Source organism: Corvus moneduloides, chromosome 30 (genome assembly GCF_009650955.1).
Source record: "Corvus moneduloides isolate bCorMon1 chromosome 30, bCorMon1.pri, whole genome shotgun sequence".
Lineage (NCBI taxonomy): Eukaryota > Metazoa > Chordata > Aves > Passeriformes > Corvidae > Corvus > Corvus moneduloides.
The window spans coordinates 208864-235773 of record NC_045505.1 but is presented as its reverse complement, the minus strand read 5'-3'; the positions used below and the strand labels follow the sequence as shown (position 1 = coordinate 235773).

Here is a 26910-nt window from a genome sequence, read left to right as displayed (position 1 = left end):
TGGGGAGCCGAGGCCTCCCCGTGCCCCCCGCCACAGGTGAGGAACCGCGAGTGGGGCCGGGGGGGGCAGCTGGGGGTGGGGTCGGGACCGTGGTGGTCCCTGCGGAGGGTGCTGGGGGTGGGGGGCGGCGGAGGGGGGGGCGGCAGCGGGAGCCGCCCCCTCCCCACCCTGTGCGTGTGGCTTGTGCAAAGTGTGCGACGTCGGGGGGGGCTCTTGGGGGGCTCCTCCCTGCGCTGGCTCCTTCCCTTTTGTTCCTGGAAGAGCTGGGGAGGAAATTGGGGGGGGGGGGGGGGGAAGTCCCAGCAGCTCCGGGTAGGATCCTCCTCGCCCCCACCCCACAACAAAACCCCCTCCCCGTCCTCCCGCTCTCCCGGAGCACGGCGGGGGCCCAGGCACCGGAGCTGCCCCCACCCGGGGCCCTCCGGCCTGGCCGAGGAGGTAAAAAATCAAAACCAACCAAAAATAAGGGTTAAAACAAAAAAAAAAAAGAAGAACAAAAGGAAAAAAAAAAACCAAGAACTAAAACAAAACTTAAACCCCCAAATCAGCTACAAAACCAGGGAGTCCGGCGCCGGGACGCAGCTCCTGGGGCCGGGGGCTCACGGCAGCCCCGGGGGACGTTGAGGCAACGGCAGCGGAGACGCACTCGAATATAAATATTTTGGGGGGTGGGCTCGGGGCAGGCCCGGCACAGTCCGGGGGTGCCCGGCCCGGCTGCCCTCACGTCTGGTGGACCTCGTGGAACATGAGCTCCCGGGGGATGCGGGTCTCAGGCCCGAAGTTCTTGGCCGCGCGGCGCTCGAAGGCGGCCACCATCTGCTTGACCACCTCGTCGAAGAACATGGTGGCCAGCTGGGAGTGCAGCAGGGAGCGGAACTCGAAGGAGATCTGGGCAGGAGGAGGAGGAGGAAGGAGGAGGAGGAGAGCAGGTGAGGCCCGGCAGGTGAGCCCTGCCCTCCCCGGGGGGCTCGGGGTGGGGTCGTACCGAGAAATCCACGGTGCTGGTGCGGGGGTAGCCGGGGATGCCGGGGCTGAAGCGCCAGTTGGTCTCCAGGTGGTTGAAGAGGCGCCCGTCGGTGCAGACGGCCTGGGGGGAGGGGGAGGCAGCGGTCAGGGGGCTCGGGAGCCACTGGGAGCCACTGGGAGCCACTGGGAGCCACCGGGAGCACGGAATCCTTGAGGTTGGAAAACCCTCCTGGAGCATCAAGTCCAGCCTGGGACCAACCTGCCACGTCCAGCCCTTCCTTGGACACCTCCAGGGATGGGCAATCCAATCCCTCCTGGGCTGTTCCAAAGCCTGACCACCCTTCCCATGAGGAAATTCCTGCTGCTGTCCATCGTGACCCTCTCCTGGAGGAATCTGGGGCCATTTCTCATCCTGGTGTTCCCTGGGAGCAGAGCCCGACCCCAGCCGGCTCCGCTCTCCTGTCAGGGAGTTGTGGGGTGAAAAGGTCCCTCCTGAGCCTCCTTCGCTCCAGGCTGAGCCCCTTTCCCAGCTCCCTCAGGAGTTCTCCAGACCCTTCTCCTGCTGCCCCAGCCCTGTCCCAGTGTCCAGCCTGAGGTCCCTGCTCACCTTGACGAGGTGTGGTCGCACCAGGGTGACGATGGACGTGTAACGCTCCAGCACGGGCGGGAACCCCACCTCCAGCTGCGCCTTGACGTGGCCCGAGCGCCGCGACACCACCACGGACTTCTTGCACCAGGGCACGAAGTTCTTGTAGTCCTCCACGTTGGCCACCACGTCGTACATCTCCTGCATGGAGTACCTGGGGCAGGGATGGCGCTGGGTCACGGCTGGGGCTGGGGTTGAGGCTGGGGTTGGGGTTGGAGCTGAGGTTGGGGCTGGGTTTAAGGTCAGGGCTGGAGCTGGGATTGGGGCTGGGGTTGGGGCCAAGGCTGGGATTGGGGTTGGAACTGGGATTGGGGCCGTGGTTGGAGCTGGGATTGGGGCTGGGGTTGGAGCCGGGGTTGGGGTCGAAGCCAAGGTTGGGGCCAGGGTTGGAGCTGGGGTCAGGGTTGGGGTTGGGCCAGGGTTGGAGCTGGGGTTGGGGTCAGGGTTGGGGTTGGGCCAGGGTTGGAGCTGGGGTTGGGGTCAGGGTTGGGGTTGGGCCAGGGTTGGAGCTGGGGTTGGGTTTAAGATCAGGGTTGGAGCCGGGATTGGGGCTGGGGTTGGGGCCAAGGCTGGGATTGGGGTTAGAACTGGGATTGGGGTCGGGGTTGGAGCTGAGGTTGGGGCTGGGTTTAAGGTCAGGGCTGGAGCTGGGATTGGGGCTGGGGTTGGGTTCAAGGTCAGGGCTGGAGCCGGGATTGGGGCCGGGGTTGGGGTCGAGGCCAAGGTTGGGGCCAGGGTTGGAGCTGGGGTTGGGGTCAGGGTTGGGGTTGGGGCTGGAACAGGGATAAGGGCTGGGGTTGGTATTGGGGTTGGGTTTAAGGCCAGGGTTGGAGCTGGGGTTGGGATCAGGGTTGGGGTTGGGGCTGGAACTGGGGTTGAGATCAGGGTTGGAGCTGGGATTGGGGCTGGGGTTGGGGTCGTGGTTGGGGCTGGAACTGGGGTATGGGCTGGGGTTGGTATTGGGGTTGGAGCTGGGATTGGGGCTGGGGTTGGGGCTGGAACTGGGTTTAAAGTCAGGGTTGGGGCTGGGATTGGGGGCTGCAGTTGGGGTCAAGGCCAAGGTTGGAGCTGGGATTTGGGCTGGGGTTGGGGCCGGGGTTGGGGTCAGGGGTGGGGTCAAGGTCAGTGTTGGGGTTGGGGCCGGGGTCCCAGCAGCACCCACCCGATGATGCGGCGCTCTGAGTACTCCTTGCGCTTGTTGGTGAGGTTCAGGAAGCTGCGGCTGGGCTGGGCTCGGGGCTCCCAGGCCACAGCGAGCCGGAGGCCACACAGGGCCGTGTGCCTGGGGGGACACGGGCGGCACCGGGCAGCACCGGGCGGCACCGGGCAGCACCGGCTGTCACCGGCGGAGCCGCGACGTGCGCGGCAGCCCCGGGAGCGCCGCGGGGCCGGGGGCCCTTCCGCAGCTTCCCAGATCCCTGCGGAGCCTCATGGGCCCCTCCAGACCATCCCAGCCCCGTTCCCACCTGGCCTGGGGCCCTTCCCCATCAACCCAGGTCCCTTCCAGTCCTGCCCAGGTCCTTTCTGCACTGGCCCAGGTTCCTTCCTGACCAGCCCAGGCTCTCTCCGGGCTGGCCCAGGCCCTTTCCAGACAGATCTGGGTCCCTCCAGACCGGCCCAGGAGCCTTCCAGACCAATCCATGTCCCTTCCCGACCAGCCCAGGCTCTCTCCAGGCTGGCCCAGGCCCCTTCTTGGCCTTTTTCAGACCTTCCCAGATCCCCTCTAGACCTGTCCAGTCCCTTTCCAGACCTGGCTCCCTTCCTGACCCCTCCAGAACTGCCCAGACCCCTTCCCAACCAGCCCAGGCCCTCTCCTGACAGGCCTGCCTTCCTTCCTGGCCACTCCAGGTCCCTTCCTGAGCAGCCCAGGCCCCTTCCCGAATTGCCAGCTCCCTTGCAGACCTTCCCAAGCCCCTTCCAGACAGCCCTGAGTCCCTTTCTGACCACTCCAGCTCCCTTGCAGACCTTCCCAAGCCCCTTCCAGACAGCCCTGAGTCCCTTTCTGACCACTCCAGCTCCCTTCCAGACCTTCCCAGGGCTGGGAATCTCCCCTGGGGGGGCTGGGCCAGTGCCCAGGGCCAAGTGCGGCTCCCAGGGCTGCTCTTGGCAGCAGGAGGAGGAGGAGGAGGAGGAGGAAGGCCGGGAAACCCGACCTTGGGGACACCTAATCCAGGCGGGGACAACTGCCCGCTGCCCGCCGGGGGCCTTCCCGGTTCTCCTGCTCCTCCCCCGTGTCCCGCTCCGGCCCCGTTCCACCCCTCCGGTGTCGCTCCAGGGGAGACAACGTGGGGGGGACATCCCCCCTTTCCCACGGGAACCGGGGGGGCCGGTCCCGCTCCTGTGCCCCGGCCCCGAGCAGCGGTCAGTGCCGCGGGGACACGGCCGGCGGGCCCCGGGACCGGCCGCTCGCCCGGGGCACGGTGACACCGGCGCTCTCCCCCCGGCGGGGCTCGGGGCCCTCGCGGGCGGCACCGGCCCGCTCCCGGTGTCCCCACGCGGGGTTTGCCCCAAGGTCAGACCCCCCCCCCCCCCGCCCACCGAGCGTTTCCCCACCCCGGGGCCTTTCACGGGAACCGGGGCAGCGGCACCGCCGGGACCGGAACCCCGCGGCCCCGTTCCGGCTCCCCAAGGTGCCCCCGGACCTCCCACCCCGCGGGGCAAGGGAGGGCGGGCAGGCCCGGAGGAGCCCCCGCAGCACGATCGCCTCCCGGGGCCCGCCCCGGTGCCCCCGGGGCCGGTGTGACCTCCGGGCCCCGCCCGCCCGGGGGCCGCCGCTGCTCACCTGCCGGGAGGGGCCGCCGCGGCCCGCAGGCGCTGCCGCGCCCCGAGCTGGAGGGCGCCGCGGAGCCGCCGGGCCGCCATGACCGGGCCGGGACCGGGGCCGGGCCGGAACCGGGACCGGGCCGGGACGCGGCGCCGCCGCCGCCGTGACCTTTCACCCCGTGACGTCACCACGTCGCCATAGCGCCGGGAACGTCACGGGGCGGGGCGAGGCAACGCCCCCCGTGCGAGGAACGACGGGAGTTGTAGTCGGTGTGCGCGGGGCGTGATGGGAAATGTAGTCCGGGCCGAGGCTGCGGCTGCCGCTGCACCGGGATCCAACCGGGACCAACCGGGACCAACCGGGACCCAACCGGGGCTGCCCCGCCCAGGGAGGCGCTCGGCCCCGCCTCCCAAGTGTGCCCCCGGTCGGTCGGTCCGGAGAGGGACGGGGAGTCCCCGGTGCCGTGTCCCGGTAACGGCCCCGCTCCGAACTGAGCAGAGGAGCCGAGAGACCGGGAATTCACCACGGCTGCGGGAATTGCGTGGCCCAGTGCCGCCCCAGTACAGCCCAACACGCCCCAGGGCCTCCCAGTGTCTCCCAGTACAGCCTGGCAGAGTCCAGCACATCCCAGTTCAGCCCAGCACAGCCTCGGGCCTCCCAGTGCCTCCCAGTCTAGCCCAGTATTACCCAGTACCACCCAGTTCAGCCCAGCACAGCCCAGTCCAGTTCAGCCCAGCACATCCCAGCACGCCCCAGTTCAGCCAGCACAGCGCAGGGAACCACCAGTTCCCAGCCCGGACACGATTCCCGAGCTGGGAATACCGGGCCGGCGCTGCTCGGAGCTGGGAGGGGTCTGGAGCCAGCGGGATCCTCCCGCCGAGCCCCGGGACCCCCACCCCGAGCTCACGGGATGGGTTTGGATCGGGGGAGTCCCCGCCCAGGGACCCCCGGGAACACCGAGCGCTGCCTGGGGATGGGATTCCCACTGGAGACACCCCACAGAAGGGATGGAGGTGGTACATGGGCGACCCCCGGGACCCTCTCCCACCTTTCCAGCACCCTTTGGGATGGGGGAGCCGCTGCTCAGGGACCCCCGGGACCACCGACAGCCAGACAAGAACAGGACTCGCATCGGACAGATCCCACAGAGCAGGACGGAGGCAGCACACCGAGACCCCCGGGACCCTCTCCCACTGTCCCAGCGCCCTTTGGCCTGGGGGAGCCGCTCTCCCGGGACCCCCCGGGATCACCAACAGCCGCTTGCGGATGGGATTCCCACTGCAGAGACCCCGCAGAGCGGCTCAGAGGCAGCGACCCCCGGGCCCCTCTCCCACCACCCCACCACCCTTCGGGCCGGGGCAGCCGCTGCCCGGTGACCCCCGGCCCCCTCCGCCTGCTGTCCCCCGTCCCCCCGGGGCGATACCGCTGCCCCCGGGCCGCCCCCCGCTCCCGCTGTCCCCGTCGGCGGCGGCGCTCCGGGGCGGTGGGCGGCGCATCCCCGGCGCTCCATCCCCGCCCCGCAGCCGCCCGAGCGGAGCCGCCGCGGCCGGACCCGATGCCGGGAGCTGGGCGCTGAGGGCGGCCCCGACATGGGGGTTCTCAGCATCACGGACCAGGTACGGCCGCCGCCCCGTCCTCCCCTCCCCGCTCCCGCCCTCCGCCGCCGCCGCCGCCGCCGCCGCCGCGCCCGGGCCGCGCCGCCACGGCAGCCCGGGGATGTGCGGCCTAGCGCGGCTCCGCCACCGGGCCCGGCCCGGCGCCGCCCCAGGCCGCGGGCCCCGCTCCGCCGGGCCCCCCCCGCCGCCCCCGGCCCCGCTGCAGCCCCGGGATGTGCGGGGGTCGCCGCTCGCATCCGCTCCGGGCCCAGCGCGGTCGGGACGGGCCGGGCCGGGCCGGGAACGGGAGAGCGCCGGGGATGGGAGCGCCTGGATCGGGAGCGGGAGAACGCCGGGGATGGGACCCCTTGGAGCGGGAAGGGCAGAGCCCCCGGGATGGGACCCTCGGGAGGGAACCCCCCCCGGCCCGGGAACGGCGGAGCCCCCGGGGTGGGAGCGCCTGGATCGGGAACGGGAATGGGACCCCCTGAATCGGGAATGTGAAGCATCCAAGGGGGATCCTGGCCCGGGAGAACCCCGGGAATGGGAGCCCTGGACCGGGAGTGGCGGAGCCCTGGGGACGGGACCCTCGGGAGGGACCTCCCCGCCCGGGCACCGCGGAGCATCGAGGGGGGATCCCGGCCCTGGGATCCCCCGGTCCGAGGATCAGGGAGATCCCTGGGCTTGGGACACCTGGATCGGGAGCAGGAGAATCCCGGGAATGGCAGCCCCTGGACCGGGAACAGCGGAGCCCGCAGGGATGGGACACCTGGATCGGGAATGAGAGAACCCCGGGAATGGGAGAATCCCGGGAATGAGAGAATCCCGGGAATGGAAGCCCCTGGACCGGGAACAGCAGAGCCCCGGCCAGGGGTGGGATCCCCGGCCAGGAACGGGAGAACCCCGGGGATGGGACCCGCTGGATCGGGAGTGGGAGAACCTCGGGAACGGGAGAGCCCCGGGGATGGGACCCCCGCTCCGGAAGCGGGAGATCCTTGGGGTTGGGACGCCTGGATCGGGAATGGGAGAACCCCGGGAATGAGAGAATCCCGGGAATGGGAGAATCCCGGGAATGGGAGAATCCCGGGAATGAGACCTCCTGGATCAAGGAGTTCGGAGCATCAAGGGGGGATCCCAGCCCCAAGACCCCCGGGATGGGACCCCGGCCTCGCTGCGCTTCCTTCTGCCTGGCCTGGATTTTGAGGGGCACCTCTGGGCTGCAGGGCGGCCTCGTTGGGGTTTTGGGGACACCTCTGGGGTTCGGGGTGTTCTCGATGAGGTTTTGGGGACACCTCTGGGGCGCAGGGTGTCCCCATCAGGTTTTGGGGGTACCCGTGGTGTGCAGCATGTCCCCGTGGGGCTTTGGGACACCTTCGGGGTGCAGCGTGTCCCCACTGAGTTTTGGGGGTGCCCCTCGTGTGCGGGGTGGACCCCATCGGGTTTTGGGGATGCTCCTGGGGTGTGGGGTGTCCCCATAAAGTTTTGGGGACACCTCTGAGGTCCCTGTCATGTTTTGGGGGCACCTCTGGCTCGCAGGGTGTCCCCTTCAGGTTTTGGGGTTACTCTTGGGGTGCAGGGAGCCCTTGTTGGGTTTTGGGGACCCTCCTGGGGTGCAGAGTGTTCCTGTCATGTTTTGGGGATGTTTCTGGGGTTGCAGGGTGTCCCCATTGGGTTTTGGGGATGTTTCTGGGGTGCAGGGAGCCCCTGTTGGGTTTTGGGGATCCTCCTGGGGTGCAGAGTGTCCCTGTCATGTTTTGGGGATGTTTCTGGGGTTGCAGGGTGTCCCCGTCATGTTTTAGGGACACATTTGGGGTTCAGGGTGTCCCCATTAGGATCTGGGGATGCTCCTGGGTTCCAGGGTATCCCTGTTATGTTTCAGGGACTTTCTTGGGGTGCAGGGTATCCTCATCGGGTTTTGGGGACCCGTCTGGGGTTCTGGGTGTCACCGTCAGGTTTTGGGGACTCTCATGGGGTTCAGAGTGTCCCTGTCATGTTTTGGGGATGTTTCTGGGGTTCAGAGTGTCCCCATCGGGTTTTGGGGACACTCTTGGGGTGCAGAGTGTCCCTGTCATGTTTTGGGGATTTTCTGGGGTTCAGAGTGTCCCTATCGGGTTTTGGGGACACTCTTGGGGTGCAGAGTGTCCCTGTCATGTTTTGGGGATGTTTCTGGGGTGCAGAGTGTCCCCATCAGGTTTTGGGGATGTTTCTGGGGTGCAGAGTGTCCCCACTGGCCGTGCCGTCCCCTCAGCGGAGCCGTGACCCCGCTGGGCTCGGACCCCCCCTTTTCCCCACAGATTCCCCCAAAACCACCTTCATCCCCTGGATTTTGGGGCCGGGAGCTGCCAGAGCCCCCCCAGTCCCAACCCCACACCAAACCCTGGCCCCGCTCCTGCCGTCGATCCAGGGATGGATTTTGGAGCCCTGCGAGGAGGAGCTGAGGATGAGGGGGATGAAAAAAGGGGGGATTTGGGATGGGAGGGGATGAAGGGAGCGGGGACTGACCCCAGCGATTGGAACAGAACTTTTGTTTTTTGGGATGCTCCAACCGCTGGTGTTTTCCAGCTTTTTCCCTTCATTTGTTTTTTGGGGGAAAAAACCCCTTTTTTTTAAAAAAAAACCCCAATTTTCTTCCCGAGTGATGCCGAGGCCGCTGCGTTCTGGGGGGATGCCCTGCCCTGGGATGTGTTCCCGGGCTTGGAGTGCCCTTTTTTTGGGATCAGGCAGGGCTGGGAAGGGGTTTCTGCCAGCTGGAGCTTGGTGTCCTCTGGAGGGGTGGAAAAAAGCGGGATTTGAGGATTTTGAGCTTTAAATCTGATTTGGGGGGGTTAGGCAGAGCTGGGGGGCGCTGCAGCACCTGGATCCCTCCATCCCAAAAGGGTTCCTCCATCCCAAAAGGATCTCTCCATCCCAAAAGGATCCCTCCATCCCCAAAGGATCTCTTAATCCCCAGAGGATCCCTCCATCCCAAAAGGAAGGATCCCTGCATCCCAAAAGGATCCCTTAATCCCCAAAGGATCCCTCCATCCCCAAAGGATCCCTGCATCCCCAAAGGATCCCTCCATCCCCAAAGGATCCCTCCACCCCAAAAGGAAGGATCCCTTAATCCCCAAAGGATCCCTGCATCCCAAAAGGAAGGATCCCTGCATCCCAAAAGGATCCCTCCATCCCCAAAAGGATCCCTTAATCCCAAAAGGATCCCTGCATCCCTAAAGGATCCCTGCATCCCAAAAGGATCCCTCCATCCCCAAAGGATCCCTCTGTCCCAAAAGGATCCTTCCATCCCAAAAGGATCCCTTAATGCCAAAAGGATCCCTGCATCCCAATAGGATCCCTCCATCCCCAAAGGATCCCTTAATCCCAAAAGGATCTCTCCATCCCAAAAGGAAGGATCCCTCCATCCCAAAAGGAAAAATCCCTCCATCCCCAAAGGATTCCTCCATCCCCAAAGGATCCCTCCATCCCAAAAGGATCCCTCCATCCCAAAAGGGAGGATCCCTCCATCCCAAAAGGATCCCTCCATCCCAAAAAGCTCCGAGGCCGGAGCGGGGCCGTGTCGGGCTCGGCAGCGATTGGGGGGTGCTGAGCATCCCAAGAGCAGCCGCCGCTCCCGTTTTTTAGGATTTTTAGGTCTGGGAACAAGGAATGGGGTTCAGGGATCGTGGCTGTCCCAGAGGGATTTGGGATTTGTGCCCAAATTTCGGGGGGCAGGAGCTGGAGTTGTTCCCATTGCGGAGAGCTCGGCCCTGGCTTTCCCGGCCATTCCCAGCTCCGCGTTTCGAGGAACAGCCGGGAAAAAATGTCTCTGCTGGCTGGAAAAGGCTCCGGGGCTGGTGGGGACACGGGGTGAGGGAGTGCTGCCTGGGCTGGGAGTGGGGATTTGCTCCTGGAGAGGGATCTGGGAGTGGGAATTTGCTCCTGGAGCGGGATCTGGGAGTGGGAATTTGCTCCTGGAGCAGGATCTGTGAGTGGGGATTTGCTCCTGGAGAGGGATCTGTGAGTGGGGATTTGCTCCTGGAGTGGGATCAGGGCTGGAGTAGGATCTGTGAGTGGGGATTTGCTCCTGGAGTGGGATCAGGGCTGGAGAGGGATCTGGGAGCAGGGATTTGCTCCTGGAGTGGGGATTTGCTCCTGGAGAGGGATCTGGGAGTGGGGATTTGCTCCTGGAGTGGGGATTTGCTCCTGGAGAGGGATCTGTGAGTGGGGATTTGCTCCTGGAGTGGGGATTTGCTCCTGGAGAGGGATCTGGGAGTGGGGATTTGCTCCTGGAGCGGGGTCAGGGCTGGACCGGGATCTGGGAGTGGGGATTTGCTCCTGGAGAGGGATCAGGGCTGGACTGGGATCTGGGAGAGGGGATTTGCTCCTGGAGAGGGATCTGTGAGTGGGGATTTGCTCCTGGAGTGGGGATTTGCTCGTGGAGTGGGATCTGTGAGTGGGGATTTGCTCCTGGAGTGGGATCTGTGAGTGGGGATTTGCTCCTGGAGTGGGAATTTGCTCCTGGAGTGGGATCTGGGAGCGGGAATTTGCTCCTGGAGAGGGGATTTGCTCCTGGAGCGGGATCTGTGAGTGGGGATTTGCTCCCGGAGCGGGATCAGGGCTGGAGCGGGATCGGGGAGCAGGGATTTGCTCGTGGAGCGGGATCTGTGAGTGGGGATTTGCTCCCGGAGCGGGATCAGGGCTGGAGCGGGATCGGGGAGCAGGGATTTGCTCGTGGAGCGGGATCTGTGAGTGGGGATTTGCTCCTGGAGTCGGGATTTGCTCCTGGAGTGGGATCTGTGAGTGGGGATTTGCTCCTGGAGCGGGATCTGTGAGTGGGGATTTGCTCCTGGAGTCGGGATTTGCTCCTGGAGTGGGATCTGTGAGTGGGGATTTGCTCCTGGAGCGGGATCTGTGAGCGGGGATTTGCTCCTGGAGCGGGATCTGTGAGCGGGGATTTGCTCCTGGAGCGGGATCTGTGAGTGGGAATTTGCTCCTGGAGCGGGATCTGTGAGTGGAGATTTGCTCCCGGAGTCGGGATTTGCTCCCGGAGTCGGGATTTGCTCCCAGAGCGGGATCAGGCTGCTGTGGCGCTCCGGCCGTGTCCCCTGTCACTGTCACCTCTCGTTGTCCCCTGCAGCCCCCTCTGGTCCAAGCCATCTTCAACCGGGATGTGGAGGAGGTTCGGTCGCTGCTGAACCAGAAGGAGAACATCAATGTACTGGTGAGGGCTCCCCAAATCCCTCCCGTTCCCATCCCTCACCCCGCGCTCCCCAAATCCTTCCTGTCCTTCACCTGGTGCTCCCCAAATCCCTCCCATCCCCATCCCTCACCCCGCGCTCCCCAAATCCTTCCTGTCCTTCACCTGGTGCTCCCCAAATCCCTCCCATCCCCATCCTTCACTTGATGCTTCCAAAATCCTTCTCCCATCCCTTTCCTGGTGCTCCCCAAATCCTTTTTACCCCTCACCTGGTGCTCCCCAAATCCCTCCCATTCCCATCTCCATCCATCACTCAGGGTCCCCCAAATCCCTCGTGGGCTGTTCCAAAGCCTGACCACCCTTCCCATGAGGAAATTCCTGCTGCTGTCCATCGTGACCCTCTCCCGGAGGAATCTGGGGCCATTTCTCATCCTGGTGCTCCCTGGGAGCAGAGCCCGACCCCAGCCGGCTCCGCTCTCCTGTCAGGGAGTTGTGGGGTGAAAAGGTCCCTCCTGAGCCTCCTTCGCTCCAGGCTGAGCCCCTTTCCCAGCTCCCTCAGGAGTTCTCCAGACCCTTCTCCTGCTGGCCCAGCCCTTGGCCAGCTCCATTCCCACCTCCCGCCCCTCACAGCGCAGCACTGGAGGAGGAGAAGAAGGAGGAGGAGAAGGCTCTCCCATCCCTTTCCCATCCCTCTCCCGTCCTCTCCCATCTCTCTCGTGTCCTCTCCCACCCTCTCCTGTCCTTTCACATCCTCTCCCATCCCTCTCCCACCCTCTCCCACCCTCTCCCATCCCTCTCCCACCCTCTCCCATCCCTCTCCCATCCCTCTCCCATCCCTCTCCCACCCTCTCCCACCCTCTCCCATCCCTCTCCCATCCCTCTCCCATCCCTCTCCCATCCCTCTCCCGCCCTCTCCCATCCCTCTCCCATCCCTCTCCCATCCTCTCCCATCCCTCTCCCACCCTCTCCCATCCCTCTCCCATCCCTCTCCCATCCCTCTCCCATCCCTCTCCCATCCCTCTCCCGCCCTCTCCCATCCCTCTCCCATCCCTCTCCCATCCCTCTCCCATCCCTCTCCCATCCCTCTCCCACCCTCTCCCATCCCTCTCCCACCCTCTCCCATCCCTCTCCCATCCCTCTCCCATCCCTCTCCCGCCCTCTCCCATCCCTCTCCCATCCCTCTCCCATCCCTCTCCCATCCCTCTCCCATCCCTTTCCCGTCCCTCTCCCATCCCTCTCCCATCCCTCTCCCATCCCTCTCCCATCCCTTTCCCGTCCCTCTCCCACCCTCTCCCATCCCTCTCCCATCCCTCTCCCATCCCTCTCCCGCCCTCTCCCATCCCTCTCCCATCCCTCTCCCATCCCTCTCCCATCCTCTCCCATCCCTCTCCCACCCTCTCCCATCCCTCTCCCATCCCTCTCCCATCCCTCTCCCATCCTCTCCCATCCCTCTCCCACCCTCTCCCATCCCTCTCCCATCCCTCTCCCACCCTCTCCCATCCCTCTCCCATCCTCTCCCACCCTCTCCCGCCCTCTCCCATCCCTCTCCCACCCTCTCCCATCCCTCTCCCATCCCTCTCCCACCCTCTCCCGCCCTCTCCCATCCCTCTCCCATCCCTCTCCCATCCCTCTCCCACCCTCTCCCGCCCTCTCCCATCCCTCTCCCATCCCTCTCCCATCCCTCTCCCGCCCTCTCCCAGCCCTCTCCCACCCTCTCCCATCCCTCTCCCACCCTCTCCCATCCCTCTCCCATCCCTTTCCCACCCTCTCCCACCCTCTCCCATCCCTCTCCCACCCTCTCCCATCCCTGTCCCATCCCTCTCCCACCCTCTCCCGCCCTCTCCCATCCCTCTCCCATCCCTCTCCCATCCCTCTCCCATCCTCTCCCATCCCTCTCCCATCCCTCTCCCATCCCTCTCCCATCCCTCTCCCATCCCTCTCCCATCCCTTTCCCGTCCCTCTCCCACCCTCTCCCATCCCTCTCCCATCCCTCTCCCATCCCTCTCCCATCCCTCTCCCATCCTCTCCCATCCCTCTCCCATCCCTCTCCCATCCCTCTCCCATCCCTCTCCCATCCCTCTCCCGCCCTCTCCCATCCTCTCCCACCCTCTCCCATCCCTCTCCCACCCTCTCCCATCCCTCTCCCATCCTCTCCCACCCTCTCCCGCCCTCTCCCATCCCTTTCCCACCCTCTCCCACCCTCTCCCATCCCTCTCCCACCCTCTCCCATCCCTCTCCCATCCCTCTCCCACCCTCTCCCGCCCTCTCCCATCCCTCTCCCATCCCTCTCCCATCCCTCTCCCATCCCTCTCCCATCCCTCTCCCACCCTCTCCCAGCCCTCCACGCTCACGGATGGATGTTTTCCCATCCCCCCAAGGACCAAGAACGCCGGACACCGCTCCATGCTGCTGCCTACATCGGAGACGTTGCAATCCTCGAGCTCCTCATTCTGTCAGGTGAGATCCCGGGATCGATCCCGATCCCGATCCCGCCCTCTGGGGTGCAGCTGGATGGGGTTTGGTCCCTCCGAGCGGGGTGGCAGCCGGGCGAGGATTAGGGGATGGTGCCATAATCAATCCCAAGAGGTTTTTTTTTTCTCTTGGAACCAAAATAGCCGAGCTGGAGGCAGAGCCAGGAGGGGGATGTGGGTGCTGGAGGTGCTCAGAGGAGCAGTTCCACTTGATCCCGGAGAAAATCCCCTGAAATCCGGCGGGTTCTGCTCACTTTTGGGTGGTGTCCCCTGTCACCCTCCGGAAAAACTCCGTGTTTGGGCTCTGTGTGTTGAATTTTGGGTGTCCTCACCCTGCTCCTCACCCTGTGGAGCCTCGGGGACACCGGGATGAGAGAGGGAACCCCGAGGCTGCTGCGATCCCGCGTGACCCCGACAGCGAGAAACTCCGCAAAATTCCCAGCCCGGGCCTCGTTCACCAGGATTTGGGATGCTCAGCTCCGCCTGCAGAGCCCTCACCTGCCCTGTGGGGATTTCCCCTGCCTCCTGTCAGGTTCTGGGCAGCGGGGAGAGGGCATTTTGGGGCGCTGGGACCCCGCTGAGCCCCGCTGTGTCCCCGCAGGTGCTAATGTGAACGCCAAGGACACGGTCTGGCTCACGCCGCTGCACCGCGCCGCGGCCTCGCGCCACGAGGTGGGTGCCCTGGGAGGGGGCTGCTCCCTGGGGGTGTGGTGGGTGCTGCTGCAAGAAGGGGGCTGTGCTTCTCCTCCTCTTTCCCTGCTTTGGGCTCAGAGTGGGACGAAAAACCTCCTTGGTTGCCTTCCCTGCATCTCCCACGGATTTTTTTTCCCCCCCATTTCCTCCTCTCTGCCTTCACCCCTTCCCCAGGGCTTTGTCTGCTCCACATTCGCCTCCCCTGGAGGGATTTCAGGGCTCCCTCCCTGTCCCTCAAGAGCTGATCCCAAAAGATCTCCTTGGAAAGTTTTCCTGGCCTTTATTTTTTGTGGGTTTGACTTCATCCCGATTAACTTCACTCTGGTTTGGAGAGTGAGGAGTTGTTGGTTGGAGCCGGGAGATCCGAAGCCCTGAGTGGGATTTTCCTGCTCAGCGGGGTGGGACATGAAGGTGTTTGTTGGGAATGTGTGTGGACGATCCCTAAAACACAGAGCTCCTGCTGCTTCTCTGGGAATTTGGGAGTTTGGCCTCGTTTTTCCACCTGGCAAGTTCTGCCATGCCCAGCTGCCCAGAGGAGCCTTCCCAAAATGCTTTCCCTGCTCTCTGGCATGGCTGGGTTGGTTTTCTGGGGCTTCACGTGCCCCGGGAGCGAAGAGCAGAGTGGCAGATCCATGGGGTCGGGATCCCTGGAAGTCCAGTGTGGGTCAGTGGGACACGTTTGTCATCCCCAGGGCCCTGCTGAGTCACCAGGGAACGTTCACTCCCTGTTCTTCCCATGGTTCTTCCCGTGGTTCTTCCTGTGGTTCAGGGCTTTCCCTTCCCCCAGCCAGGATTCGCAGCTGGGATGGGGTGGGATGAGCCCACCTGGCTCAGGTCCTACCTGGAAACGGAGCTGGAGCAGCCCAGGGGAGGGATGGAGGGTTCACAGAATCCCGGGAGCTCGGGAAAGGTCTCCAAGTCCAACCCCAGCAGGGCCCTGGGTGGCACCTCCAGGCCTTGGACACCTCCAGGGATGGGCAATCCAATCCCTCCTGGGCTGTTCCAAAGCCTGACCACCCTTCCCATGAGGAAATTCCTGCTGCTGTCCATCGTGACCCTCTCCCGGAGGAATCTGGGGCCATTTCTCATCCTGGTGCTCCCTGGGAGCAGAGCCCGACCCCAGCCGGCTCCGCTCTCCTGTCAGGGAGTTGTGGGGTGAAAAGGTCCCTCCTGAGCCTCCTTCGCTCCAGGCTGAGCCCCTTTCCCAGCTCCCTCAGGAGTTCTCCAGACCCTTCTCCTGCTGGCCCAGCCCTTGGCCAGCTCTGGCCACGCTCCGGCCCCTCAGTGTCCCTGTGGCCGTGAGGGGCAGAACTGGACCCAGCACTGGAGGGGCCTCACAGAGACAGCCCAGGTGCCATCCTGGTGACACCAGTCCAGCTCCAGGGCCTTTCCCAGTGGGAATATCTCTTCTCCCAGTGGGAATAACCCTGAGAGAAACCCCCACCACGGACACAAACAGCTCCTTCCCTTCGAGGTGTGGGGGGAAATACCGCAGTCTGGAATGTCGCAGCTCTGGAATCACGAGGGATCCGGAGCTGGGGGGTGGTTCTGGGGCTCCCCGGGGCCGTGTCCGAGCCCTGCTCCCCGCTCCCACCCCACAGAAAGCCCTTCACCTGCTCCTGAAGCACTCGGCCGACGTCAACGCCCGCGACAAGCACTGGCAGACGCCGCTGCACGTGGCCGCGGCCAACCGGGCCACCAAGTGCGTGGAGGCCCTGGTGCCCCTGCTGAGCACCGTCAACGTGGCCGACCGCACCGGGCGCACGGCTCTGCACCACGCCGTGCACAGCGGCCACCTCGAGGTGCGGCCGGGGACATCGGGGTGGGCAGGGATGTGAGGGGTGGGCAGGGATGTGAGGGCTGGGCAGGGACATGAGGGACATCGGGGTGGGCAGGGATGTCAGGGACATCGGGGTGGGCAGGGACATAAGGGACATTGGGGTGGGCAGGGACATTGGGGTGGGCAGGGATGTCGGGGACGTTGGGGTGGGCAGGGGACAGGGGTGGGCAAAGACATCAGGGTGGGCAAGGACATCAGGAACATCCGGGACAGGAGTGGGCAGGGATATTGGGGTGGGCTGGGGACAGGGATATTGGGGACATCGGGGTGGGCAGGGACATCGAGCAGGCCCGGGGACAGGGGTGGGCAGGGATGTCAGGGACATGGGGTGGGCAGGGATGTCAGGGACATGGGGGTGGGCAGGGACATGGGGTGGCCCCGCTCACGCTGCCCCGCACCCCGCAGATGGTGAACCTGCTGCTCAACAAAGGCGCCAGCCCCAGCACGTGTGACAAGAAGGACCGGCAGCCCCTGCACTGGGCGGCCTTCCTGGGTAGGTGTTCCCTGCTGGTTTCACCTCCCGCTCCTCCTCTCCAGCTCTCCCATCCCTCTGTTCATCTCTCCTCTATTCCTTCTCTCCATCTCTCCCACTCCTCCTCTTCCTCTCTCCCATCCCTTCTCTCCATCTCTCCCTTCTCTCCATTTTCCTCATCCCTCCTCTCCCTCTCTCCACTCCCTCTCCCCCTCCATCCCCATCCCTACTCTCCCAGCTCCCCGGGGCTGTCCCGTGTTCCCTGCGGCTCTCCCGGCTCTCCTGGGGCTATCCCGTGTTCCCCATCCCCCTGGATCTGGGGCTGTCCCGTATTCCCTGCGGCTCTCCCGGGGCTGTCCCGTGTTCCCTGCAGCTCTCCCGGCTCCCCGGGACTATCCCGTGTTCCCCATCCCCCTGGATCCGGGGCTGTCCCATGTTCCCTGCGGCTCTCCCGGCTCTCCCGGGGCTGTCCTGTGTTCCCCATCCCCCTGGATCCGGGGCTGTCCTGTGTTCCCTACGGCTCTCCCGGGACTATCCCGTGTTCCCTGCGGCTCTCCCGGGGCTGTCCCGTGTTCCCTGCGGCTCTCCCGGCTCTCCCGGGGCTGTCCCGTGTTCCCTGCGGCTCTCCCGGCTCTCCCGGGGCTGTCCCGTGTTCCCTGTGGCTCTCACGGCTCTCCCGGGGCTGTGCCGTGTTCCCTACGGCTCTCCCGGGGCTGTCCCGGGTTCCCTGCGGCTCTCCCGGGGCTGTGCTGTGTTCCCTGCGGCTCTCCCGGCTCTCCCGGGGCTGTCCCGTGTTCCCTGCGGCTCTCCCGGGGCTGTCCCGTGTTCCCTGTGGCTCTCCCGGAGCTGTCCCGTGTTCCCTGCGGCTCTCACGGCTCTGTCTCGCCCAGGGCACCTGGAGGTGCTGAAGCTGCTGGTGGCGCGCGGGGCCAACGTGATGTGCAAGGACAAGAAGGGCTACACCCTGCTGCACACGGCGGCCGCCAGCGGCCAGATCGAGGTCGTGCGTCACCTCCTCAGGCTGGGGGTCGAGGTGAGACCCCCGGGGTGGGCTCTGGGGCAGGAAGAGGTGGGGACAGGAGCCCTGGGTGGGGACAGGAGCCCTGGGTGATGGCAGGAGCCCTGGGTGGTTCTCAGTTGCTTTTTTTCCTTCCCGAATCCCCAAATCCTCTGGATTTTGATGTTTCCCAAGATTGAGGAGCCAATTCCTTCACCCTGGGTGGTGCCAGGAGCCCACAAGCTTTGGGTTCTTCTCATCCGCCTTCTCCCTTCCCAAATGCCCAAATCCTCTGGACTTTATTGCTCCTCGAGATCAAGGAGCCAAATTCCTTCACCCTGGATGGTGACAGGAGCCTTTTCCCTTCCCGAATCCCCAAATCCTCTGGGTTCTGTTGGTCCCATAGATCCATCAACCAAATTCCTTCCCCCTGGGTGGTGCCAGGATCCCTGGATGGTGCCACAAGCTTTGGGTTCTTCTCAGCTGCCTTTTTGCTCCCTGAATCCCCAAATCCTCTGGACTTTGTTGCTCTCTGAGCTCGAAGAACCAAATTCCGTCACCCTGGATGGTGACAGGAGCCTTTTCCCTTCCCGAATCTCCAAATCCTGTGGATTTTGTTGATTCCCGAGATCGAGGAACCAAATTCCTTCTCCCTGGGTGCTGCCAAGATCCCTGGGTGCTGCCGGCAGCTTTGGGGTTCTTCCCATTTGCCCTTCCCGAATCCCCAAATCCCGCGGATCCCTTGGCTCCCGCAGATCGACGAGCCCAATTCCTTCGGGAACACGGCCCTGCACATCGCCTGCTACATGGGCCAGGACGCCGTGGCCAACGAGCTGGTGAACGTGGGGGCCAACGTGAACCAGCCCAACGAGAAGGGCTTCACCCCCCTGCACTTCGCCGCCGTCTCCACCAACGGGGCCCTCTGCCTGGAGATCCTCGTCAACAACGGGGCCGACGTCAACTTCCAGGTGCGGGATCCTCGGGATGAGGGGGTCGGGGAGGCGGGGGAAGGTGCTGGGGTGTCGCTGAGCCCCCCACGTTGGGTGGGTGTTTCCCGCAGAGCAAGGAAGGGAAGAGCCCCCTGCACATGGCGGCGATCCACGGACGGTTCACGCGCTCGCAGATCCTCATCCAGAACGGTCAGTGTGCCCGGGGGGACACGGGCGGCACCGGGCGGCACCGGGCAGCACCGGCTGTCACCGGCGGAGCCGCGACGTGCGCGGCAGCCCCGGGAGCGCCGCGGGGCCGGGGGCCCTTCCGCAGCTTCCCAGATCCCTGCGGAGCCTCATGGGCCCCTCCAGACCATCCCAGCCCCGTTCCCACCTGGCCTGGGGCCCTTCCCCATCAACCCAGGTCCCTTCCAGGCCTGCCCAGGTCCTTTCTGCACTGGCCCAGGTTCCTTCCTGACCAGCCCAGGCTCTCTCCGGGCTGGCCCAGGCCCTTTCCAGACAGATCTGGGTCCCTCCAGACCGGCCCAGGAGCCTTCCAGACCAATCCATGTCCCTTCCCGACCAGCCCAGGCTCTCTCCAGGCTGGCCCAGGCCCCTTCTTGGCCTTTTTCAGACCTTCCCAGATCCCCTCTAGACCTGTCCAGTCCCTTTCCAGACCTGGCTCCCTTCCTGACCCCTCCAGAACTGCCCAGACCCCTTCCCAACCAGCCCAGGCCCTCTCCTGACAGGCCTGCCTTCCTTCCTGGCCACTCCAGGTCCCTTCCTGAGCAGCCCAGGCCCCTTCCCGAATTGCCAGCTCCCTTGCAGACCTTCCCAAGCCCCTTCCAGACAGCCCTGAGTCCCTTTCTGACCACTCCAGCTCCCTTGCAGACCTTCCCAAGCCCCTTCCAGACAGCCCTGAGTCCCTTTCTGACCACTCCAGCTCCCTTGCAGACCTTCCCAAGCCCCTTCCAGACAGCCCTGAGTCCCTTTCTGACCACTCCAGCTCCCTTGCAGACCTTCCCAAGCCCCTTCCAGACAGCCCTGAGTCCCTTTCTGACCACTCCAGCTCCCTTGCAGACCTTCCCAAGCCCCTTCCAGACAGCCCTGAGTCCCTTTCTGACCACTCCAGCTCCCTTGCAGACCTTCCCAAGCCCCTTCCAGACAGCCCTGAGTCCCTTTCTGACCACTCCAGCTCCCTTGCAGACCTTCCCAAGCCCCTTCCAGACAGCCCTGAGTCCCTTTCTGACCACTCCAGCTCCCTTGCAGACCTTCCCAAGCCCCTTCCAGACAGCCCTGAGTCCCTTTCTGACCACTCCAGCTCCCTTGCAGACCTTCCCAAGCCCCTTCCAGACAGCCCTGAGTCCCTTTCTGACCACTCCAGGTCCCTTCCAGACCTTCCCAAGCCCCTTCCAGACAGCCCTGAGTCCCTTTCTGACCACTCCAGGTCCCTTCCAGACCTTCCCAAGCCCCTTCCAGACAGCCCTGAGTCCTGCCAGATTCCTCAGAGCTCAGCAGAACCCTCCAGGAGGGAGAACACCCCTGGCTGGAGAGGGGGATCAGTGCAGGACACAGCAGCTCCCAGAGCGGTTCCCGGTTCTCCTGCGCCGTGCTGGCTGGACTGGGAGGTGTCCATGGGCTGGGAATTCAGGGATCTGGGGTCTGGAATGTTGGCAGAGCCCTGGGCTGTTCCCCTGCAGGCAGTGAGATCGACTGTGCTGACAAATACGGCAATACCCCCCTCCACGTTGCTGCTAGATACGGCCACGAGCTGCTAATTAGTACTTTGATGACGAATGGTGCTGACACTGCAAGGTAAGAGAGGCTTTTCCCCCCCTTGGATGCAGCTGTGGGGTCATGGAATAAAGGGTGGGAAGGATTTCTGAGTCCGGCTTTCAACCCAGCACCGCATCCCCACGGCTCTGAGCGCTGCCGGGGACGGCGGCTCCGAACCTCCCTGGGCACTTGGGATGCCTGGAAAGCTTTTCCATGAGGAAACGTTTCCTACAATCCGATCTGAAGCTCCTCTGGTGCAGCTTGAGGCTGCTCCTTTTCCCCTGGGAGCAAATCCTGACCCCAGCTGGCTCCGCTCTCCTGTCAGGGAGTTGTGGGGTGAAAAGGTCCCTCCTGAGCCTCCTTCGCTCCAGGCTGAGCCCCTTTCCCAGCTCCCTCAGGAGTTCTCCAGACCCTTCTCCTGCTGCTCCAGCCCCATTCCCAGGATCCCTGGCCCTCCCTGACTCCCCTCTGCTCCCGCCAGGCGTGGGATCCACGACATGTTCCCTCTGCACTTAGCTGTTCTCTTCGGATTCTCAGACTGTTGTCGCAAGCTGCTTTCCTCAGGTGAGTGTCCCCCACCCCTCCCTGGGCCGGGGTGACCCTTGGGGACATCAGAGTGACCATTGGGGACAGCGGGGTGTCCACTGGGGACATTGGAGTGACCACTGGGGACATCAGACTGACCCTTGGGGGCATCAGAGTGACCATTGGGGACAGCGGGGTGACCACTGGGGACAGTGGGGTGACCATTGGGGACATCGGTGTGACCCCTGGGGACATCAGAGTGACCATTGGGGACAGCGGGGTGACCACTGGGGACAGCGGGGGTGACCACTGGGGACATCAGAGTGACCCTTGGGGGCATCAGAGTGACCATTGGGGACAGCGGGGTGACCACTGGGGACAGCGGGGGTGACCACTGGGGACATCAGAGTGACCCTTGGGGAGGGATGGGTGACCCTTGGGGACATGGGGGTGACCATTGGGGACATTATGGTGACCCCTGGGGACATGGGGGTGACCATTGGGGACATCAGAGTGACCCTTGGGGGCATCAGAGTGACCATTGGGGACAGCGGGGTGACCCGGGGTGACCCCTGGGGACATTGGGGTGACCTGGGGACAGTGGGGTGACCCAGCGTGACCCTTGGGGACATTGGGGTGACCCTTGGGGAGGGATGGGTGACCCTTGGGGACATGGGGGTGACCCCTGGGGACATTGAGGTGACCCCTGGGGACATGGGGTGACCCTTGGGGACATTGGGGTGACCCCTGGGGACATGGGGTGACCCCTGGGGACATTGTAGTGACCCTTGGGGAGGGATGGGTAACCCTTGGGGACATGGGGGTGACCCGTGGGGACATGGGGGTGACCCGGGGTGACCCTTGGGGACATGGGGGATGACCCCTGGGGACATTTGGGTGACCCCTGGGGACATGGGGGTGACCGCTGGGGACATTGGGGTGACCCCTGGGGAGGGATGGGTGACCCTTGGGGACATGGGGGTGACCCCTGGGGACATTGGGGTGACCCCTGGGGACATGGGGTGACCCCTGGGGACATTGTAGTGACCCTTGGGGAGGGATGGGTAACCCTTGGGGACATGGGGGTGACCCGGGGTGACCCTTGGGGACATGGGGGTGACCCCTGGGGACATGGGGGTGACCCGGGGTGACCCCTGGGGACATTGGGGTGACCCTTGGGGAGGGATGGGTGACCGCTGGGGCCATGGGGTGACCGCTGGGGCCATGGGGTGACGGCAGTGCCCCGTGCCCCCAGGGCAGTTGTACAGCATCGTGTCCTCGCTGAGCAACGAGCACGTGCTGTCCGCGGGCTTCGACATCAACACTCCCGACAACCTGGGCAGGACCTGTCTGCACGCTGCTGCTTCCGGAGGGTGAGCGAGCCCGGGACACCTGGGGACACATCTGGGGAGACCTGGGGAGACCTGGGGGCACCTGGGGACACCTGGGGACACCTGGGGACATCTGGGGACATCTGGGGGCGCATCTGGGGACACCTGGGGGCACCTCGGGACACACCTGGGGACATCTGGGGGCATCTGGGGGCATCTGGGGGCACCTTGGGGCACCTGGGGACATCTGGGGACATCTGGGGGCATCTGGGGGCATCGGGGGGCACCTGGGGACATCTGGGGAGACCTGGGGGCATCGGGGGGCACCTGGGGACACCTGGGGACATCTGGGGGCATCTGGGGGCATCTGGGGACATCTGGGGACACCTGGGGACATCTGGGGGCATCTGGGGGCATCGGGGGGCACCTTGGGGCACCTGGGGACATCTGGGGACATCTGGGGGCATCTGGGGGCATCGGGGGGCACCTGGGGACATCTGGGGAGACCTGGGGGCATCGGGGGGCACCTGGGGACACCTGGGGGCATCTGGGGACATCTGGGGGCGCATCTGGGGACACCTGGGGACACCTGGGGGCACCTGGGGACACACCTGGGGGCATGTGGGGACACAACTGGGGGCACAGAAATCCTTATTTTTTCCTGGAGTTTCCTTTCCCGGAATTCCCATTCCCGCAGTTCCCGTTCCCGCAGTTCCCATTCCCGCAGTTTCCGTTCCCGCAGTTCCCATTCCCGGAATTCCTGTTCCCAGAACTCCCATTCCTGCAGTTCCCGTTCCCGCAGTTCCCATTCCCAGAATTCCCATTCCCACGGTTCCCATTCCCGCAATTCCCGTTCCCGCAATTCCCATTCCCGCAGTTCCCATTCCCGGAATTCCCATTCCTGGAGTTCCCATTCCCAGAATTCCCATTCCCAGAGTTCCCACAGTTCCCATTCCCAGAATTCCCATTCCCGCAGTTCCCGCTCCCGGAATTCCCATTCCCAGAATTCCCATTTCTGGAATTCCCATTCCCGCAGTTCCCATTCCCAGAATTCCGATTCCCGCAGTTCCCGTTCCCGCAGTTCCCGTAGTTCCCGGAATTCCCGGAATTCCCGTTCCCGCTGTTTTCCGGCCCTCACTCCTCTCTCCCGCCGCCAGGAACGTTGAATGTCTGAATTTGCTGTTGAGCAGCGGCGCCGATCTGCGCCGGAGGGACAAATTCGGGAGGTGAGCGCGGGAAACGCCCCGGGATCGGCCGAGCCCGGCCGGCTCCGGTCCTGGAAGGGCTCTGGGGGAGTTCTGGGATCCTGCAGGGTCCTGGAAGGGCTCTGGGGGAGTTCTGGGATCCTGCAGGGTCCTGGAAGGGCTCTGGGGGTGTTTCTGGGATCCTGCTGGGTCCTGGAAGGGCTCTGGGGGTGTTTCTGGGATCCTGCTGGGTCCTGGAAGGGCTCTGGGGGTGTTTCTGGGATCCTGCAGGGTCCTGGAAGGGCTCTGGGGGTGTTTCTGGGATCCTGCAAGGTCCTGGAAGGGCTCTGGGGGTGTTCTGGGATCCTGCTGGGTCCTGGAAGGGCTCTGGGGGTGTTTCTGGGATCCTGCAGGGTCCTGGAAGGGCTCTGGGGGTGTTTCTGGGATCCTGCAAGGTCCTGGAAGGGCTCTGGGGGTGTTCTGGGATCCTGCAGGGTCCTGGAAGGGCTCTGGGGGTGTTTCTGGGATCCTGCAAGGTCCTGGAAGGGCTCTGGGGGAGTTCTGGGGTCCTGCTGGGTCCTGGAAGGGTTCTGGGGGTGTTTCTGGGATCCTGCAGGGTCCTGGAAGGGTTCTGGGAGTGTTCCTGGGATCCTGGAAGGGTTCTGGGGGTGCCCTGAACTCCTGCAGGGTCCTGGAAGGGTTCTGGGGGAGTTCTGGGCTCATTCTGGGTCCTGGAAGGGTTCTGGGGGTGTTCTGGGGGTGTTTCTGGGATCCTGCAGGGTCCTGGAAGGGTTCTGGGGGAGTTCTGGGTCCTGGAAGGATTCTGGGGGTGTTCCTGGGATCCTGCAGGGTCCTGGAAGGGTTCTGGGGGTGTTCTGGGCTCATTCTGGGTCCTGGAAGGGTTCTGGGGGAGTTCTGGGTTCCTGCAGGGTCCTGGAAGGGTTCTGGGCTCCTTCAGGGTCCTGGAAGGGTTCTGGGGGTGTTCCTGGGATCCTGCAGGGTCCTGGAAGGGTTTCCAGGGTGCCCTGGGCTCCTGCAGGGTCCTGGAAGGGTTCTGGGGATGTTCTGGGCTCCTGCAGGGTCCTGGAAGGGTTCTGGGGGTGTTCCTGGGATCCTGGAAGGGTTCTGGGGGTGCCCTGAGCTCCTGCAGGGTCCTGGAAGGGTTCTGGGGGAGTTCTGGGCTCATTCTGGGTCCTGGAAGGGTTCTGGGGGTGTTCTGGGCTCCTTCAGGGTCCTGGAAGGGTTCTGGGGGAGTTCTGGGCTCCTGCAGGGTCCTGGAAGGGTTCTGGGGATGTTCTGGGCTCCTGCAGGGTCCTGGAAGGGTTCTGGGGGTGTTCTGGGTTCCTGCAGGGTCCTGGAAGGGTGCCCTGAGCTCCTGCAGGGTCCTGGAAGGGTTCTGGGGATGTTCTGGGCTCATGCAGGGTCCTGGAAGGGTTCTGGGGGAGTTCTGGGATCCTGCAGGGTCCTGGAAAGGTTCTGGGTTCCTGCAGGGTCCTGGAAGGGTTCTGGGCCCCTGCTGGGTCCTGGAAGGGTTCTGGGGGAGTTCTGGGCTCATTCTGGGTCCTGGAAGGGTTCTGGGGGTGTTCCTGGGATCCTGCAGGGTCCTGGAAGGGTTCCAGGGTATTCTGGGCTTGTTCTGGGTCCTGGAAGGGTTCTGGGGGTGTTCTGGGCTCATTCTGGGTCCTGGAAGGGCTCTGGGGGAGTTCTGGGATCCTGCAGGGTCCTGGAAGGGTTCTGGGGGAGTTCTGGGATCCTGCAGGGTCCTGGAAGGGCTCTGGGGGTGCCCTGAGCTCCTGCAAGGTCCTGGAAGGGTGCCCTGAGCTCATTCTGGGTCCTGGAAGGGTTCTGGGGGTGTTCTGGGCTCATTCTGGGTCCTGGAAGGGTTCTGGGGGTGTTCTGGGTTCCTGCAGGGTCCTGGAAGGGTTCTGGGGGAGTTCTGGGATCCTGCTGGGTCCTGGAAGGGCTCTGGGGGTGTTTCTGGGATCCTGCAGGGTCCTGGGGGTGTTCTGGGGGAGTCCTGGGCTCATTCTGGGTCCTGGAAGGGTTCGGGGGGTGTTCCTGGGATCCTGCAGGGTCCTGGAAGGGTTCCAGGGTATTCTGGGCTTGTTCTGGGTCCTGGAAGGGTTCTGGGGGTGTCCCAGGCTCCTGCAGGGTCCTGGAAGGGCTCTGGGGGAGTTCTGGGCTCCTGCAGGGTCCTGGAAGGGTTCTGGGGATGTTCTGGGCTCCTGCAGGGTCCTGGAAGGGTTCTGGGGGTGTTCTGGGTTCCTGCAGGGTCCTGGAAGGGTTCTGGGCTCATTCTGGGTCCTGGAAGGGTTCTGGGGGAGTTCTGGGATCCTGCAGGGTCCTGGAAAGGTTCTGGGTTCCTGCAGGGTCCTGGAAGGGTTCTGGGCCCCTGCTGGGTCCTGGAAGGGTTCTGGGGGAGTTCTGGGCTCATTCTGGGTCCTGGAAGGGTTCTGGGGGTGTTTCTGGGATCCTGCAGGGTCCTGGAAGGGTTCCAGGGTATTCTGGGCTTGTTCTGGGTCCTGGAAGGGTTCTGGGGGTGTCCCAGGCTCCTGCAGGGTCCTGGAAGGGTTCTGGGGGTGTTCTGGGCTCATTCTGGGTCCTGGAAGGGTTCTGGGGGAGTTCTGGGATCCTGCAGGGTCCTGGAAGGGTTCTGGGGGTGTTCTGGGTTCCTGCAGGGTCCTGGAAGGGTGCCCTGAGCTCCTGCAGGGTCCTGGCAGGGTCCTGGAAGGGTGCCCTGAGCTCATTCTGGGTCCTGGAAGGGTTCTGGGGATGCCCTGAGCTCCTGCAGGGTCCTGGCAGGGTTCTGGGGGTGTTCTGGGCTCCTGGCAGCGTTCCCGGCGGGCAGTGCCCGCTGCGGGCGCGTCTCTGCAGCCGTGCCCACCGCGTTTGTCCTCGCTGTCGCTGCCAGGACCCCCCTGCACTACGCGGCCGCCAACGGCAGCTACCAGTGCACGGTGACGCTGGTGACGGCCGGGGCCAGCGCCTGCGAGGCCGACGGCAAAGGCTGCACCCCCCTGCACTACGCGGCCGCCTCCGACACCTACCGCAGGTGGGCACCGGGCACCGGGGGGCACCGGGGGGCACTGGGGGGCACTGGGGGGCACTGGGGGGCAGTGGGGAGCGGGCACCAGGCACTGGTGGTACTGGGGCACTGGGCACCGGGCACTGGGGGGCACTGGGGGACACTGGCCACCAGGGGGGCACTGGGGAGCGGGCACCAGGCACTGGTGGTACTGGGGCACTGGGCACTGGTGGTACTGGGGCACTGGGAGGGCACTGGTGAGTGGGCACCAGGCACTGGTGGTACTGGGGCACTGGGGGCACTGGGCACTGGGGGGCACTGGGGGGCACTGGGGAGCGGGCACTGGGCACTGGGGGGACACCGGGCACTGGGGGGCACTGGGGACCGGGCACTGGGCACTGGTGGTACTGGGGCACTGGGGGGCACTGGGGGACACTGGGGAGCGGGCACCAGGCACTGGGGGGACACCGGGCACTGGGGGGCACTGGGGAGCGGGCACCAGGCACTGGTGGTACTGGGGCAC

At 64.8% G+C, this 26910-nt stretch overlaps 3 protein-coding genes across 5 annotated transcripts in view; 2 read left to right on the top strand and 1 right to left on the bottom strand.

Annotated features, from left to right (window-relative positions):
• Nucleotides 1-253: 253 nt before the first annotated feature.
• Nucleotides 254-4489, bottom strand: COQ10A (coenzyme Q10A). The gene is made up of 5 exons (XM_032093992.1): nucleotides 4395-4489; nucleotides 2775-2894; nucleotides 1574-1766; nucleotides 986-1087; nucleotides 254-888 (listed from the first exon to the last, which is right to left on the bottom strand). The coding sequence occupies exons 1-5, from the start codon at nucleotides 4472-4474 to the stop codon at nucleotides 721-723; spliced, it is 663 nt and encodes a 220-aa protein (XP_031949883.1). The 5' UTR covers nucleotides 4475-4489; the 3' UTR covers nucleotides 254-720.
• A 1384-nt stretch (nucleotides 4490-5873) lies between these two features.
• ANKRD52 (ankyrin repeat domain 52) overlaps nucleotides 5874-26910 on the top strand; it is a 51526-nt gene continuing 30489 nt past the window's right edge. For 2 of the 3 annotated variants that reach the window (XM_032093989.1, XM_032093988.1), the window contains exons 1-14: nucleotides 5875-5992; nucleotides 11085-11168; nucleotides 13523-13601; nucleotides 14217-14287; nucleotides 15910-16110; nucleotides 16554-16641; nucleotides 17511-17653; nucleotides 18373-18585; nucleotides 18678-18756; nucleotides 20247-20361; nucleotides 20804-20886; nucleotides 22103-22220; nucleotides 23336-23404; nucleotides 26274-26414. In XM_032093989.1, coding sequence (XP_031949880.1) covers nucleotides 5966-5992; nucleotides 11085-11168; nucleotides 13523-13601; nucleotides 14217-14287; nucleotides 15910-16110; nucleotides 16554-16641; nucleotides 17511-17653; nucleotides 18373-18585; nucleotides 18678-18756; nucleotides 20247-20361; nucleotides 20804-20886; nucleotides 22103-22220; nucleotides 23336-23404; nucleotides 26274-26414 — 1511 coding nt within the window. In that variant the 5' untranslated portion in view covers nucleotides 5875-5965. Of the gene's footprint in view, nucleotides 5993-11084; nucleotides 11169-13522; nucleotides 13602-14216; nucleotides 14288-15909; nucleotides 16111-16553; nucleotides 16642-17510; nucleotides 17654-18372; nucleotides 18586-18677; nucleotides 18757-20246; nucleotides 20362-20803; nucleotides 20887-22102; nucleotides 22221-23335; nucleotides 23405-26273; nucleotides 26415-26910 lie in introns of all 3 variants that reach the window. The other variant, XM_032093987.1, reaches the window with a different exon arrangement.
• Nucleotides 6195-8749, top strand: LOC116436702. The gene is made up of 2 exons (XM_032093991.1): nucleotides 6195-7439; nucleotides 7471-8749. The coding sequence occupies exons 1-2, from the start codon at nucleotides 7027-7029 to the stop codon at nucleotides 8228-8230; spliced, it is 1173 nt and encodes a 390-aa protein (XP_031949882.1). The 5' UTR covers nucleotides 6195-7026; the 3' UTR covers nucleotides 8231-8749.